Source organism: Delphinapterus leucas, chromosome X (assembly GCF_059928025.1).
Source record: "Delphinapterus leucas isolate spDelLeu-1000000601 "Yukka" chromosome X, BTC_Dleu_Yukka2, whole genome shotgun sequence".
Classification (NCBI taxonomy): domain Eukaryota; kingdom Metazoa; phylum Chordata; class Mammalia; order Artiodactyla; family Monodontidae; genus Delphinapterus; species Delphinapterus leucas.
Window position 1 is genome coordinate 60503893 of NC_143150.1, and position 18339 is coordinate 60522231.

The window sequence follows — 18339 nt, forward strand, 5'->3', positions numbered from 1 at the left end:
GGTGGGATCTGGTCCATCATTTTGCAGAGAGATAAACCAAGGTGTGCAGAATTTATCTTGTCCATGGTCATACACTGAGTGGCATAGCTGGAATTGATTTTCAGTCCAGTACTCTTTTCAGTCTACCGCATGTTAGGGAAGACTTTCTGGAGGAAGAAAGGCTTGATTAGCTTGGATTATGTGGATGGAATGGAGAAGAAAGAGGTCTATAACCCTTTAAGGCTCAGAGGAAAGGTGTTATCGTTCACCTACTTCTTTCCTATAATATGGAAATTAAGTATACCAAAGCTTATTACTTGTTACTTAGTCTATGTTGAACAGCAGCTTTACAGTTAAAACACTATATTGAAATGTAAGGCTGGACACTATAAAACTCTTAGAGGAAAACATAAGCAGAACACTCTTTGGCATAAATTGCAGCAAGATCTTTTTGGATCCACCTCCTAGAGTAATGAAACTAAAAACAAAAATAAACAAGTGGGATCTAATTAAACTTAAAAGCTTTTGCACAGCAAAGGAAACCATAAACAAAACAAAAAGACAGCCTTCAGAATGGGAGAAAATATTGGCAAATGGGGCAACCAACAAGGGATTAATCTCCAAAATATACGAACAGCTCATGTAGCTCAATATCAAAAAAACAAACAACTCAATCAAAAAGTGGGTGGAAGATCTAAATAGACATTTCTCCAAAGAAGACATGCAGGTGGCAAAAAAAAGCTCATAAAAAGATGCTCAACATCACAAATTATTAGAGAAGTGCAAATCAAAATTGCAATGAGGTATCACCTCACACCGGTCAGAATGGCCATCATCGAAAAATCTACAAACAATAAATGCTGGAGAGGGTGTGGAGAAAAGAGAACCCTCCTGCACTGTTGTTGGGAATGTAAATTGGTACAGCCACTATGGAGAACAGTATGGAGCTTCTTTAAAAAAACTAGAAATAGAGCTACCATACGACCCAGCAATCCCCAATCCTGGGCATATACCCAGACAAAACCATAATTCAAAATGATAGATGCACCCCAATGTTCATTGCAACACTATTTACAATAGCCAGGACATGGTAGCAATCTAAATGTCCATCAACAGAGGGATGGATAAAGAATATGTGGTACATATATGCAATGGAATATTACTCAGCCGTAAAAAAGAACAAAATAATGCTGACTGCAGCAACATGGATGGACCTAGAGATTATCATACTGAGTGAAGTAAGTCAGAGGAAGACAAATATATGATATCACTTATATGTGGAATCTAAAAAAAGGTACAAATAAACTTATTTACAAAATAGATGTAGAGTCACAGATGTAGAAAACAAACTTACAGTTACCAGGGGATAATGGGGGGGGATGAATTTGGAGATTGGGATTGACATATACACACTACTATATGTAAAATAGTTAACTAATAAGAACCTGCTGTATAGCACAAGGAATTCTACTCAATACTCTGTAATGACCTATATGAGAAAATAATGTAAAAAAAAATTGGATATATGATGTATGTATAACTGATTCACTTTGCTGTACACCTGAAACTAACACAACATTGTAAATCAACTATACTCCAATAAAAATTTAAAACAAAAACAAAAACACTATACTGAAATACTTCTAGAACTTCTAGTACTATAGCTTTCAAACACCTTGTGCCAAATAATACTAGAGAAAGACTACAATGTCTAAACAAAGCTAGGGAAGTGCACTAGCAAATTCAATAATTAGAATTTTATTCTTATTTAATTGTGAGGGATAATTTGTTGTTACCTTTAATCAGGGCAGAAAGTGTTACTTATGTATGGAACTCAGTCTTTTATACTGAGGAAGTATGAATTGTAATACATTTGACCAAATTAAAGTGCTTGCAGTATAATTAGTAATAACTGCAGTGAAAATAATGGTTTATCTCAGTCACATGATTAAATTGGAAATAGAAGTGATGAATTATTAATCAATAGTTTCCAAGCTTTAATGAATTTGCCATCTGAGTACTGTGAGAAGAATAGGAAAATTGCTATTCTCCCGTATTAGTGTTCAAAGAATTTAGAGTTTTGCTGACTTTTACTTAAAATGGATATTAAAAAAATAGGAAATGTTTAAGTCTAGATTAGATTAAGTTAATCATTTTAATTAGTAATGGCTTTCTTCCAACTAGATTATCTAACTAAATACCCAGTGATTGTATATAAGTGATCATTCTTGTCGTAGCTCAGTATCTTTTCTTAAAACTGGCCAACACTACTATATCTACTTTGAAAAAAGTGCAAAATTATTCATAATGTAGGGACAGATTTTTGTGTACTGTGGGTGAGCTCATTTTCCTCTTAGCTATCAAGAAAATTCAGTGAATATTACCTAAGATAATGACACATTTGCTTTTTCATCTGTCATCCATCCTCTCGTCATTCTGTCAAGGAGATTTTACTTCTTATTTTTCAGGGAGGTTAAAAAGAAGTAAGATAGATTAAGCCCTATTAAAACAACTTCAAGTTCTTTAAAAGAAGTAGCAAAATGTTGATACTGTGCTATGAAGCTATTTGATATTGTAAACTAAGCAGCATTCTGTTCATCTTTCCAAGGAAACAATAATTAAAAAGTTTTATAAGCATTTAGGATATGGCCATGTTTACTGCATTTTCATTTTCATTTAAGGAGAATCCACTTTGTTTTTGGAAATCAGTCTTTGTCTCCAAATATAAATTGACAATTTCAGTCTTATATAACTTAGCTGAATTTTAACCCAGAAATAATTATATCCTTTTTGCTTTAACAGGGTTCACCATATATCACAGTTTGCTTGGAACAGTCCTGGTTTATGCCTTTGGCTCTCAACTTTCCCATTTTGGATAACAAATTGTATGGCCATCTTAGCTTTAACTGTCCTTAATTTCAGTTAAATTTTTTCAATGAATATATAATAAAGCAATATTGTTGAACTTTGTTATGAAAAACTGATTTTTTTTTTCTGAAACAGGTTTTGATATTTTTCATGAATGCTTACTTAGTGCTGTGAACATTGAGCACTTATTGTGTGTACATGATAGTTATTACTTTAGAAAGAAAGCAGCAATTAATTATGTAAAATTCAGACATCAATATTGAGTTTAATAGGGAAGATTGAGAGGTAGTATAGTTTAGTACTTATGAGCCAGACTCTGACTGACTGCCTGGATGCCTATCCTTACTTACTAGTTATGTGTTACATACTTAAAAGCTATGTGACCTTGGGAATGGTGCTTAACCTCTTCATGCCTTAGTTTTCACATCTGTAAAGTGAAGATAGTAATAGTACCTACCTCAGGGTTGTTATGAAGATAAACCAGGTTAATAAATGTAGCACATAGTCATAATAAGTGTTCAGTTAGTGTTAGCTAATATCATTAAGAATGTATAAAGCACTTTGATGATCAAATGTTAATCTTTGAAATTCCCATTAGCAGTAAAAACCCTCATGAGTGAAATTAGAGCCATAGTAGTATATTTCAATATTTGTATAGGCCCATCTCCTAAAATTTTTTTTCATTCTCTCACCATCACTACCTGTACCTTTCAGTAACCCCTCAGAATCCACAGGAAAGTACTAAAGCTCAAATAAGGTTTAATGAGGAGCAGAGTAGTGTTAAATTTTAGTATGTATAGTTAATTTATATGTTGAAACATACTTTGGTGAGTGGGAGTAGAGGAACCTATTGTTTTGGGCTAGACCATTGATTTTTTAAAACAACTTTACTGAGGGGTGCTACATAACAAAATGAATATATAATTTAATGTCATGACATATTTACACACCAATGAAACCATCACAAAATCAAGATAATAAACATATGCATCACCCCTAAAAGTTTCCTCATGTTCCTTTATAATCCTTCCCTCCTGCCTCACATCCTGAACTCACAATCCCCCACCCCTCACTCCCTGGCAACAAGGGACCTACTGTTTGATGCTATGGGTTAGTTTACATTTTCTCGAAATGATTATAAATGTAAACATATAATGTATACTCTTTTTTTGTGTCTTTCTCTCATAATTATTTTGAGATTCATCCATGTTGTTGGAGTGTATCAATATTTTGTTACTTTACATCACTGAATAATCATTGTATGGATACACAACAGTTTGTCCATTTACCTGTTGATGGACATTTGGGTTGTTGGCAGTTTTGTGATATTCCAGTAAAGCTGCAGTGAGTATCCATGTGAAAGTGTTTACATGGATGCATGCCTTTCATTTTTGTATGAATACTCAGGAGTAGAATGATTGGATCATATATTTAACTTTTTAAGAAACCACCAAACTGTTTTTTAGTTCCTGTACCATTTTACATTCCCACCAGTAGTGTATGAGAGTTTTAGTTCTTCCATATCCTTGCCAATACTTGATTTGTTTGTTTTTTGTTGTTGTTGTTTGTTTTTTTTTTTCTTCTTTGGCCGTGCGGCATGTGGGATCTTAGTTCCCCAACCATGGTTTGAACCTGCGCCCCCTACATTGGAAGTGCGGATTCTTAACCACTGGACCACCAGGGAAGCCCCCACCAACACTTCATAATGATCATTCTTTTTTAATTTTAGCTCTTTTAAAATGTATGTAATGGTATCTCATATTATTTTAATTTGCACTTCCCTAGTAACTAACGATGTTGAGCATTTTTTCATGTGCTTACTTGCCATCCATTTATCTTCTTTGAATTGCCCATTGACATCTTTTACCCCCTTTTTTTATTTTGGTCACTTTTTTATTATTGAGTTTTGAGAGTTCCTAATATAGTCTAGATGTAAGTCCTTTATCAGAGCTATGCCTTACAAATATTTTCTCTCAGTCTATAAATTGTCATTTAATTCTCTTAATTGTTTCTAATGTTGATAAAGACAGTGTTTCACTTTTATTTTCTTATCTGCAGCATATTTTTGGTGTTATAGCTAAGAAATATTTGCCTTGCCCAAAATTTCAAGTGTTTGCCCCTGTGTTTTCTTTTAGAAGTTTTATAGTTTTAGGTTTTATCTTTAGATCTATGATACATTTTGATTCAGTATTTGTTTTTGGTGCAATATATGGTTCAAAACTAATTTTTCCACACAGACACCTGATTATTCCAGCACCATTTGTTGAAAATACTGTCCATTCTCTGCGGAATTACATTTCTATCTTGATCAAAAATCAGCTGCCTAAATATGCATAGTTCTATTTCTATAAAGTAAGTCCACTACATACGAACGAGTTCCGTTCCAAGAGCACGTTCATAAGTCCAGTTTGTTCGTAAGTCCAACAAAGTTAGCATAGGCACCCAACTATCAGAATTGGCTCTATAGTACTGTACTGTAATAGCTTTATAATATTTTCACACAAATGATACATAAAAAATGAACAAACAAAAAAATAAAACATTTTTAATTGTACAGCACCTTGAAAAATACAGTAGTATAGTACAACAGCTGGCATACAGGGCATTGGCATTGAGTGAAGAGGCAAGAAGCGTTACTGACTGGAGGAGGGAGAGGAGGTGGGAGATGGTAGAGCTGAAGGATCATCAGCAGTAGGAGACAGAGGGAAAGCTGCAATTTCACTCATGCTTGACGTTGATGGCACAGGTTCTGGTTCCTTGCTGGATTCAATTTTATCTACCCTCTAGAAAAAATGATCCAGTGATATCTTGGCAGTAGCTCTTTTTTTCTCGTCATAAATGACACAGCACTGGATTGCATTCTGAACGGCTGCTGCAACCTTCGTGTACCGTTCTACATTCAGATCCTGTGCCTCAGAAACTAAAGATCCTGTGCCTCCTCAAATAAAGAAAATCCCCTTGCCATTTCCTGTGTCGTGAATCTCTTTGATTCTTCAGTTACTTCTTCTTCCTATTATCTCTCTTTGTCCTTTCTCTGGGCTTCCAATTCCTGGTGCTTCTTAGCAGTACCAGCTACATCACCACTGCTTTTACACTTACTTCCAGACATCCTGGGCTTGAAATAAAGATACTCTACTACTGTACTCTATACAGTACTGTACAGTGAAGTACACAAAAGCACAGCCACTTGTACATGATTGGACATGCGAATGCATGTTCGCATCTTTGAAAGTTCGCAACTTAAAGGTTTGTATGTGGGGGACTTACTGTACTTTCTATTCTGTTCCATTAATCTGTCTGTCTTTACTCCGTTGCCACACTGCCTTCATTACTGTTTCTTTATAATTAAGTTTTGAAATTAGGTACTGCTAATCATCCAACCGTTTTCTACTTATTCAGAGTTGTTTTGAAATGTGTCCTTTGCATTTCTTTATGAATTTTAGAGTCAGCTTTTCAGTTTCCACCAAAAAAGGCTACTAGGATTTTGATTGAGATGGGGTTAGATCTATAAGTCAATTGGGGGAGAACTGACATTTTAACAACACTGAGTCTTCTGATCCATGAACATGGTATCTCTTTCCAATTCGTTAGACCTTCTTTAATTTCATCAATGTTTTATAGTTGTCAATGTACACATCTTACACATCTTTTATTGTGTATTTTACCTGTTTCCTATTTTTCATGCTATCATAAATGGCATTGTTTATAAATTCATGTTCAGCAAATTTTTTTTTGCTGCTAGTATTTAGAAATGCAGTTGTTTTTTTATATTGAACTTGTATACTACAACTTTGATAAAATGACATTCTAGTAGCTTTCATCAGTTTTTCAATGTACACAATCATGCCATTCATGAATAAAGAGTTTTAATTCTTTCTCATGGATGTATTTTCTTTATTTTCAATGGCTAGAACTTGCAGTATAGTGTTACAGAAGTGAAGAGGATGGACATTCTTATTTTGTTCCTGGTCTTGAGGGAAATCATTCTTTTTTTTACCATTAAGTATGATGTTGGCTGTGATTTTACATAGATGCTTTTAATTAGGTTGAGGAAGTTCCATTCTGTTCCCAGTTTGATGAACATTTTTCTTAGGGATGGATGTTGGATTTTTTTCAAATGCTGTTTGTATATCTGTTGAGGTAAATTACATGTTTTTTTGTTTTTTATTATAACATTTATAATTACATTGATTTTCAATTAAACTAACCTTGTATCCCCAGGATAAACACTTCGTCGTGATATGTTATCCTTTTTATATGTACATATAACTGAACTTGATTTGCTAAATTTTTGTTCACAAGTTTTATATTATGTTGATGAGGGATTTTGGTTTGTGGATTTCTTGTAATATCTTTCTGATTTTGGTATCAGGGTAATAATGGTCTCATTAAATGAGTTGGGAAACATTACCTCTTCTTCAATTTTCTGGAAGAATTATTTAGAATTGGAATTGCTTTTAAAATATTTGTTATATTGACCTTAAAAAAAAAACAGAAGAGCCAGTTATTTTACCAGGAAAATGAGTTTATTTGGGGAAAAGCAGAGAATTGCAATTCAGGACAAGCAAACTAGGGCAACCTTTAGGCAAGACTCCATTTTAAATGAGGTTTCCTTTATTTATTTTACAGTTATAATTCACCAGTGAATTCATCTGGGCTTGGGGTTTTCTTTATTTCTCCTTGAGTGAGCATTGGTATTCTTTTCCTTTCAAGGAAATTGTTCATTGTTGAATATGATGTCATAAAGTTTTTCATAAAATCTCCTTACTAATCTATTAGTGTCTGTAGACACTGTTGTGATGTCTACTTTCATATTTCAACCATAATTATGGATTGGTCTTTTTCTCTTTACAGATATATCAGTTTTTGCTTCATGTATTTTGAAGCTCTGTTTTTAGGTGCATAAATCGTTTATAAATTTGACCTCTTGATTAGTTGTCCCCTTTATCATTATGAAGTGACCTTCTTAATCCCTGGTAATTTTCTCCATTATTATTGAAAGATATATTCACTCAGTATAAAATTCTAGATTTTCATTTCTTTGTGTTTTTTTTTAATTTCCAGTTTTTTGAGATATAATTGACATACAGCACTGTATAAGATTAAGGTGTGCAACATAATGATTTGACTTATATACATCATGAAATATTTGTCACAGTAAGTTTAGTGAACATACAGCATCTCATATAGATACAAAATTAAATAAATAAAACCCAATTTTTTACTTGTAATGAGAAATCTTAGAATTTACTCTAACAACTTTCATATAAAATATACAGCATTTTAATTATATTTATCATGTTGTATGTTACATCCTTAGTACTTACTTATCTTGTAACTAGAAGTTTGTACTTTTTAGCTACTTCACACAGTTCTATTTCCCCCACACCCTGCCTCTGGTAACCACAAATCTGATCTCTTTTTCTATGAATTTGCTTGTTTGTTTTTGAAATATAATTGACCTACAACACTGTGTTAAGTTCCTGTTACACAACATAGTGATTCAATGTTTCTATAAATTTCAAATTGGTCACCACGATAAGTCTAGTTACAATATGTCACCAAAGATTGACTATATTTCCCACACTGTATATTTCATACCCATTACTCATTTATTGCACAACTAGAAGTTTGTACCTCTTAATCTCCCTTACCTATTTCTTTCTTCACTGTACTCCCCTCCTCTCTCACAAACACCTGCTTGTTCTTTGTATCTATAACACTATTTATGTCTTGTTATGTGTGTTCATTTTGTTTTTGTAGATTCCACATATAAGTGATATCATGTGGTATTTGTCTTTCTCTGACTTATTTCACTTCACATAGTACCTTCTAGATCCACTCATGTTCTTGCAAATGGCAAGATTTCATTTTTAGTGGTTTATTAAAATTCCATTGAATGTGTGTGTATATATACACACATATATATACACATATATATGCATTTGTTATTGATGGACATGTAGATTGCTTCCATATCTTGGCTATTGTAAAAATTGCCACAATGAACATTGGACTGCATATAACTTTTTGGATTAGTGTTTTTTGTTTTCTTCGGGTAAATACCCAGATGAAGTTGCTGGATCATATGGCAGTTCTATTTTTAATTTGTTGAGGAACCTCAATACTGTTTTCCTTTGTGGCTGCACCAATTTACAGTCCTACCAACAACAGTGCATGAGGGATCCCTCTTCTCCACATTCTCTCCCAACACTTCTTCACATTCTTGCCAACACTTGTTGTTTGTTGTCTTTTTGATAATAGCCATTCTGACAGATGTGAGGTGGTATCTCAGTGTGGTTTTGATTTTCATTTCCTTGATAATTAGTGATGTTGAGCATCTTTTCATTAGTCTGCTGGCCATCTGTAGGCCTTTGGAAAAATGTTGATTCAGGTTTCCTGTCCATTTCTTAATCAGGTTGTTTGTACTTTTGCTGTTGAGTGTATGAGTTGTTTGTGTATTTTGGATGTTAACTCCTTATCAGTAATATTATTTACAAATATTTTCTTCCATTCAGTAGGCAGCCTTTTTGTTTTCTTGATAGTTTCCTTTGCTGTGCAAAAGTTTTTTTTTAGTTTGATGTTGTCCCATTTCTTTATTTTTGGTTTTGTTTCCTTTTCCTGAGGACACATGTTCAAAAAATATTGCTATGTCTGATGTCAAAGAGTGTACTGTTTATGTTTTCTTCTAGGAGTTTTATGGTTTCAGGTCTTAATTCTTTAATCTATTTTTAGTTTATTATTGTATACGGTGTGAGAAAGTAGTCCAGTTTGATTCTTTTGCATGTAATTATTCAGTTTTCTCAACACCTTTTATTGAAGAAACTGTCTTTTCCCCACTGTATTGTTTTGCCTCCTTTGTTGGAGATTAATTGACCATATATGCATCAATTTGTTTCTGGGCCATGTTCTTTTCCATTGATCTATGTGTCTGTTTTTGTGCCAGTACCATAATGTTTTGATTACTGTAGGTTTGTAGTATAATTTGACATCAGGGAGCATGATATCTACAGCTTTGTTATTTTTTCTCAAGATTGCTTTGGCAATTTGGGGTCTTTTCTGGTTCCATATAAATTTTAAGATTATTTGTTCTAGTTCTCTGAGAAATGTCATGGGTATTTTGATAGAGATTGCATTAAATATGTAGATTGCTTTGGGTAGTATGGACATTTTAACAATATTCTTTCAATCCAAGAACAAAGGATATCTTTCATTTCATTTTATTGTCTTCAGTTTCCTACATCAATGTTTTACACTTTTCAGAGGATAGTCTTTCACTTCCCAGGTTAAGTTTATTCCTAAGTATTTTATTCTTTTTAATGTGATTTTAAATGGGATTGTTTTCTTGCTTTCTCTTTCTGATAGGTTATTATTCATGTATAGAAAAGCAGTAGATTTCTGAATATTAATTTTGTATCCTGCAACTTTACTAAATTTATTTGTTCTAATAGCATTTTGGTGGAGACATGAATTTTCTCTATATAGCATCATGTAATCTGCAAATAGTGACAGTTTTACTCCTTCCCTTGCAATTTGATGTATTTTATTTCTTTTTTTTAAATTGAAGTATAGTTGATTTACAATGCTGTGTTAGTTTCAGGTGAACAGCAAAGTGATTCAGTTGTACATATACATGTATATATTCTTTTTCAGATTATTTTCCCATATAGGTTATTACAAAATATTGAGTATACTGTGCTATATCCCTGTGCTATACAGTAGGTCCTTGTTATTTATCTATTTTATATATATTAGTGTGTATATGTTACTCCCAAACCTACAATTTTTCCCTCCCCCGCCACCATTTCCCTTTGGTAACCATAAGTTTGTTTTCTACATCTGTAAATCTGTTTCTGTTTCGTAAATATGTTAATTTTGAATCCCTTTTTTTACATTCCACATATAAATGATATGATATTTGTCTTTCTCTATCTGGCTTACTTCACTTAGTACGATAATCTCTAGGTCCATCCATGTTGCTGCAATTGGCATTATTTCATTCTTCTTCATGGCTGAGTATTATTTCATTGTATATGTATAAAACATCTTTCTCATTTCATCTGTTGATTGACATTTAGGTTGTTTCCAAGTCTTAGCTATTGTAAATAGTGCTGCAATGAACACTGGGATGCATGTATCTTTTTGAATTATGGTTTTCTCCAGATATATGCCCAGGAGTAGGATTGTAGGATCGTATGGTAACAATATTTTAATTTTTTTTTAGGAACCTCCATACTGCTCTCCATAATGGCTGCACCAACTTACATTTCTACCAACAATGTAGGAGGGTTTCCTTTTCTCCACACCCTCTCCAGCATTTATTGTTTGTAGACATTTTGATGATGGTCATCCTGACCAGTGTGATGTGATACCTCATTGTAGTTTTGATTTGTATTTCTCTAATAATTAGCAATGTTAAACATCTTTTCATGTGCCTGTTGGCCATCTGTATGTCTTCTTTGGAGAAATGTCTATTTAGATTTTCTGCCTATTTATTGATTGGGTTCTTTCATTTTTTGATATTGAGCTACCTGGGCTGTTTGTATATTTCAGAGATTAATCCTTTAATTAGTCCATAAGATGTCTTTTCATTTTGTTTGTGGTTTCCTTTTCTGTACAAAAGGTTTTAAGTTTAATTAGGTCCCATTTGTTTATTTATTTATTTTTTCATTACTCTAGGAGACAGAGCCAAAAAGAAATTGCTGCAATTCATGTCAAAGAGTGTTCTGCCTGTGTTTTCCTCAAGGAGTTTTATGGTGTCCAGTCATACAGTTAGGTCATTTTTTAAAATTTTATTTATTTCTGAATGTGTTGGGTCTTTGTTGCCATGCACAGGCTTTCTGTAGTTGTGGGAGTGGGGGCTACTGTTCGTTGAGGTGCATGGGCTTCTCATTGAGGTGGCTTCTCTTCTTGTGGAGCACAGGCTCTAGGCTCGTGGGCTGTAAAGCACAGGCCCAGAAGTTGTGGCACAAAGACTTAGTTGCTCCATGGCATGTGGGATCTTCCAGGACCCAGGCTCAAACCTGTGTTCATGGATGGCAGGTGGATTCTTAAACACTGTGCCACCACGGAAACCCCACATTTAGTTCTTTATTCCATTTTAAGCTTATTTTTGTGTATGGTGTTCGAGAATATTCCAATTTCATTCTTTTACATGTAGCTATCCAGTTTTCCCAGCACCACTTATGAAGGAGACTGTCTTTTCTCCATTCTATCCTCTTGCCTCTCTTGGTGTAGATTAATTGACCAAAGATGTGTGTGTTTATTTCTGGGCTTTCTGTCTTATTCCATTGATATATATTTCTATTTTTGTACCAGTACCATACTGTTCTGATTACTGTAGCTTTGTAGTATAGTCTGAAGACACAGAGTGTGATTCCTCCAGCTCTGTTTTTCTTTCTAAAGTTTGTTTGGCCTATTCAGGTTCTTCTGTGTTTCCATACAAATTTAAAAATTTTTTGTTCTAGTTCTGTGAAAAATGCCATTGGTAATTTGATAGGGTTTTCGTTGAATCTGTAGATAGCCTTGGGTAGTATATTCATTTTCACAATATTGATTCTTCCAATACAAGAACATGGTATATCTCTCCATCTGTTTGTGTCATCTTCCATTGCTTTCATCATTTTCTTATAGTTTTCAGAGTACAGGTTTTTGCCTCCTTAGGTAAGTTCATTCCTATGTATTTTATTCTTTTTTTAACATCTATATTGGAGTATAATTGCTTTAAAATGGTGTGTTAGTTTCTGCTTTATAACAAAGTGAATCAGTTATACATATACATATGTTCCCATATCTCTTGCCACTTGCATCTCCCTCCCTCCCACACTCCCTATCCCACCCGTCTAGGTGGTCACAAAACACCGAGCTGATCTCCCTGTGCTCTGCAGCTGCTTCCCACTAGCTATCTATTTTACGTTTGGAAGTGTATATATGTCCATGCTACTCTCCCACTTTATCACACCTTATCCTTCCCCCTCCCCATATCCTCAAGTCCATTCTCTAGTAGGTCTGTATCTTTATTCCCCTCTTGCCCCTAGGTTCTTCATGACCTTTTTTGTTTTTTCTTAGATTACATATATATATGTTAGCATACGGTATTTGCTTTTCTCTTTCTGACTTACTTTACTCTGTATGACAGGCTCTAGGTCCATCCACCTCACTACAAATAACTCTATTTCGTTTCTGTTTATGGCTGAGTAATATTCCATTTTATATATGTGCCCATCTTCTTTATCCATTCATCTATTGATGGACACCTATGTTGCTTCCGTGTCCTGGCTATTGTAAGTAGAGCTGCAATGAACATTTCGGTACATGACTCTTTTTGAATTATGGCTTTCGCAGGGTACATACCCAGTAGTGGGATTGCTGGGTCATATGGTGGTTCCATTTTTATTTTTTAAGGAACCTCCATACTGTTCTCCATAGTGGCTGTATCAATTTACATTCCCAGCAACAGTGCAAGAGTGTTCCCTTTTCCCCACACCCTCTCCAGCATTTATTGTTTCTAGATTTTTTGATGATGGCCATTCTGACCAGTGTGAAATAATATTTTATTTTAGTTTTGATTTGCATTTCTCTAATTATTAATGATGTTGAACATTCTTTCATCTGTTTGTTGTCAATCTGTATATCTTCTTTGGAGAAATGTCTATTTAGGTCTTCAGCCCATTTTTGAATTGGGATTTTTGTTTTTTTTTTTTTATATTGAGCTGCATGTAAATTTTGGAGATTAATCCTTTGTCAGTTGCTTCATTTGCAAATATTTTCTCCCATTCTGAGGGTTGTCCTTTGGTTTTGTTTAGGGTTTCCTTTCCTGTGCAAAGGTTTTAAGTTTCATTAGGTCCCATTTGTTTATTTTTGTTTTTATTTCCATTTTTCTAACAGGTGGGTCAAAAAGGATCTTGCTGTGATTAATGTCATAGAGTGTTCTGCCTATGATTTTCTCTAAGAGTTTCATAGTGTCTGGCCTTACATTTAGGTCTTTAATCCATTTTGACTTTATTTTCATGTATGGTGTTAGGGACTGTTCTAATTTCATACTTTTACATGTACCTATCCAGTTTTGCCAGCAGCACTTATTGAAGAGGCTGTCTTTTCTCCACTGTATATTCTTGCCACCTTTAGCAAAGATAAGGTGACCATATGTGCTTGGGATTATCTCTGGGCTTTCTATCCTGTTCCATTGATCTATATTTCCATTTTTGTGACAGTACCATACTGTCTTGATTACTGTAACTTTGTAGTGTACTCTGAAGTCAGGGAGCCTGATTCCTCCAGCTCCATTTTTCGTTCTCAAGATTGCGTTGGCTATTCGGGGTCTTTTGTGTTTCTTTACAAATTGTGAATTTTTTTGTTCTAGTTCTGTGAAAAATGCCAGTGGTAGTTTGATAGGGATTGCATTAAATCTGTAGATTGCTTTGGGTAGAAGAGTCATTTTCACAATGTTGATTCTTCCACTCCAAGAACATGGTATATCTTTCCATATATTTGTATCACCTTTAATTTCTTTCATCAGTGTCTTATAATTTTCTGCATACAGGTCTTTTGTCTCCTTAGGTAGGTTTATTCCTTGATATTTTATTCTTTTTGTTGCAGTATTAAATGGAAGTGTTTTCTTGATTTCACTTTCAGATTTTTCATCAGTAATGTATAGGAATGCCAGAGATTTCTGTGCATTTATTTTGTATCCTGCTACTTTACTAAATTCATTGATTAGCTCTAGCTGTTTTCTGGTAGCATCTTTAGGATGCTCTATGTATAGTATTATGTCATCTGCAAACAGAGATAGCTTTACTACTTCTTTTCCAATTTGGATTCCTTTCATTTTTTTTTCTTCTCTGGTTGTTGTGGCGAAAACTTCCAAAACTATGTTGAATACTAGTGGTAAGAGTGGGCAACCTTGTCTTTTCCTGATCTTAGTGGAAATGGCTTCAGTTTTTCACCATTGAGGATGATGCTGGCTGTGGGTTTGTCATATATGTCCTTTATTATGTTGAGGAAAGTTCCCTCTATGCCTACTTTCTGAAGGGTTTTTATCACAAATGCATGTTGAATTTTGTCAAAAGCTTTCTCTGCATTGATTTAGATGACCAAATGATTTTTCTCCTTCAATTTGTTAATATGGTGTATCACATTGATTTATTTGCATATATTGAAGAATCCTTTCATTCCTGGGATAAACCCCACTTGATCATGGTGTATGATCCTTTTAATGTGCTGTTGAATTCTGTTTGCTAGTATTGTGTTGAGGATTCTTGCATCTATGTTCAGCAGTGATATTGGCCTGTAGTTTTCTTTCCTTGTGACATCGTTGTCTGCTTTTGGTATCAGGGTGATGGAGGCCTCGTAGAATGAGTTTGGGAGTGTTCCTCCCTCTGTTATATTTTGGAAGAGTTTGAGAAGGATAGGTGTTAGCTGTTTTCTAAATGGTTGATAGAATTCGCCTGTGAAGCTGTCTGGTCCTGGGCTTTTGTTGTTGGAAGATTTTTAATCACAGTTTCAATTTCAGTGCTTGTGATTGGTCTTTTCATATTTTCTATTTCTTCCTGGTTCAGTCTTGGAAGGTTGTGCATTTCTAAGAATTAGTCCATTTCTTCCAGGTTGTCCATTTTATTGGCATATAGTTGCTTGTAGTAATCTCTCATGATCTTTTGTATTTCTGCAGTGTCAGTTGTTACTTCTCCTTTTTCATTTCTAATTCTATTGATTTGAGTCTTCTCCCTTTTTTTCTTAATGAGTCTGGCTAATGGTTTATCAATTTTGTTTATCTTCTCAAAGAACCAGCTTTTAGTTTTATTGATCTTTGCTATCGTTTCCTTCATTTTATTTTCATTTATTTCTGATGTGATATTTATGATTTCTTTCCTTCTGCTAACTTTGGGGGTTTTGTGTTCTTCTTTCTCTAATTGCTTTAGGTGCAATGTTAGGTTGTTTATTTGAGATGTTTCCTGTTTCTTAAGGTAGGATTGTATTGCTATAAACTTCCCTCTTAGAACTGCTTTTGCTGCATCCCATAGGTTTTGGGTCGTCGTGTCTCCATTGTCATTTGTTTCTAGGTATTTTTTGATTTCCTCTTTGATTTCTTCAGTGATCACTTGGTTATTAAGTAGTGTATTGTTTAGCCTCCACGTGTTGTATTTTTACAGATCTTTTCCTGTAATTGATATCTAGTCTTATAGCATTGTGGTCGGAAAATAACTTGATACAATTTATAATTCTTAAATTTACCAAGCCTTGATTTGTGACCCAAGATATGATCTATCCTGGAGAGTGTTGCATGATCACATGAGAAGAATGTGTATTCTGTATTTTTTTGGATGGAATGTCCTATAAATATCAATTAAGTTCATCTATTTAATGTATCATTTAAAGCTAGTGTTTCCTTTTTTATTTTCCTTTTGGATGATCTGTCCATTGGTGAATGTGGGGTGTTAAAATCCCCTACTATGATTGTGTTACTGTTGATTTCCCCTTTTATGGCTGTTAGTATTTCCCTTATGTATTGAAACGCTCCTATGTTGGGTGCATAAATATTTACAATTGTTATATCTTCTTCTTGGATCAGTCTCTTGATCATTATGTAGTGTCCTTCTTTGTCTCCTCTAAAAGTCTTTATTTTAAAGTCTATTTTGTCTCATATGAGAATTGCTACTTCAGCTTTCTTTTGATTTCCATTTGCATGGAATATCTTTTTCCATCCCCTCACTTTCAGTCTGTATGTGTCCCTAGGTCAGAGTGGGTCTCTTGTAGACAGCATATATATGGGTCTTGTCTTTGTATCCATTCAATCAGTCTGCGTCTTTTGTTGGGGGCATTTTATCCATTTACATTTAAGTTTATTATCGATATGTATGTTCCTTTCCCCATTTTCTTAATTGTTTTGGGTTTGTTATTGTAGGTCTTTTCCTTCTCTTGTATTTCTTGCCTAGAGAATTTCCTTTATCATTTGTTGTAAAGCTGGTTTGGTGGTGCTGAACCCTCTCAGCTTTTGCTTGTCTGTAATGGTTTTAATTTCTCCATCAAATCTGAACGAGATCCTTGCTGGATACAGTACTCTTGGTTGTAGGTGTTTCTCCTTCATCACTTTAAATATGTCCTGCCAGTCCCCTCTGGCTTGCAGAGTTACTGCTGAAAGATCAGCAGTTAATCCTAGGGGGATTCCCTTGTGTGTTATTTGTTGTTTTTCCCTTGCTGCTTTTAATATATATTCTTTGTATTTAATATTTGATAGTTTGATTAATATGTGTCTTGGCATATTTCCTCTTGCATTTATCCTGTATGGGACTCTCTGTGCTTCCTGGAATTGATTAACTATTTCCTTTCCCATATTAGGGAAGTTTTCAATTATAATCTGTTCAAATATTTTCTCAGTCCCTTTCCATTTCTCTTCTTCTTGTGGGACACCTATAATTCGAATGTTGTTGTGTTTAATGTTGTCCCAGAGGTCTCTGAGACTGTCCTCAGTTCTTTTCATTCTTTTTTCTTTATTCTGCTCTGCAGTAGTTATTTCCACTATTCTATCTTCCAGGTCACTTATCCATTCTTCTGCCTCAGTTATTCTTCTATTGATCCCTTGTAGAGAATTTTTCATTTCATTTATCTTGTTGTTCATCTTTGCTTGTTAGCACTTTAGTTCTTCTAGGTCCTTGTTAAAAGTTTCTTGTATTTTCTCTGTTGTATTTCCAAGATTTTGGATCATATTTACTATCATTATTCTGAATTATTTTTTAGGTAGACTGCCTATTTCCTCTTCATATGTTATGTCTGTTGGGTTTTTACCTTGATCCTTCATCTGCTGTGTGTTTTTCTGTATTCTCATTTTGTTTAACATAATGTGTTTGGGGTCTGCTTTTCGCAGGCTGCAGGTTTGTAGTTCCTGTTGTTTTTGGTGTCTGTACCTAGTGGCTAAGTTTGGTTCAGTTCGTTATGTAGGCCTCCTGCTGTAGGGGATTAGTGCCTGTGTTCTGGTGGATGAAGCTGCATCTTGTCTTTCTGGTGGGCATGTCCACGACCGGTGGTGTATTTTGGTATGTCTGTGGCCTTATTATGATTTTAGGCAGCCTCTCTGTTAATGGATGGTGCTGTGTTCCTGTCCTGCTAGTTGTTTGGCATAGGGTGTCCAGCACTGTAGCTTGCTGGTCGTTGAGTGGAGTTGGGTCTTGGCATTGAGATGGAGATCTCTGGGAGTTTTTTCCCATTTGATATTACCTGGAGCTGGGAGGTCTCTTGTGGACCAGTGTCCTGAAGTTGGCTCTCCCACCTCAGAAGTACAGCACTGACTCCTGTCTGGAACACCAAGAGACTTTCTTCCACGTGGCTCAGAATAAAGGGGAGAAAATTTAGAAAGAACGAACGAAAGAAAAAAGATAAAATAAAGTTACTAAAATACAAAATAGACATAATTATTAAGAAAATACTTTTAGAAAGTAAAAAAGCAAACAAACAATGGATGGAAAGAACCCTAGGACAAATGGTGAAAACAAAGCTATG

At 34.5% G+C, this 18339-nt stretch overlaps 1 protein-coding gene across 4 annotated transcripts in view; it reads left to right on the top strand.

Moving 5' to 3' along the window:
• Positions 1 to 18339, top strand: part of RPS6KA6 (ribosomal protein S6 kinase A6) — a 164544-nt gene that overhangs the window by 124965 nt on the left and 21240 nt on the right. The window contains exon 22 of one of the 4 annotated variants that reach the window (XM_089904322.1): positions 13252 to 13274. The exons of the other annotated variants lie outside the window; for them this stretch is intronic. Within the exon in view, the coding sequence (XP_089760448.1) occupies positions 13252 to 13274 (23 nt within the window). The remainder of the gene's footprint in view (positions 1 to 13251; positions 13275 to 18339) is intronic. 4 annotated transcript variants of the gene reach the window in all.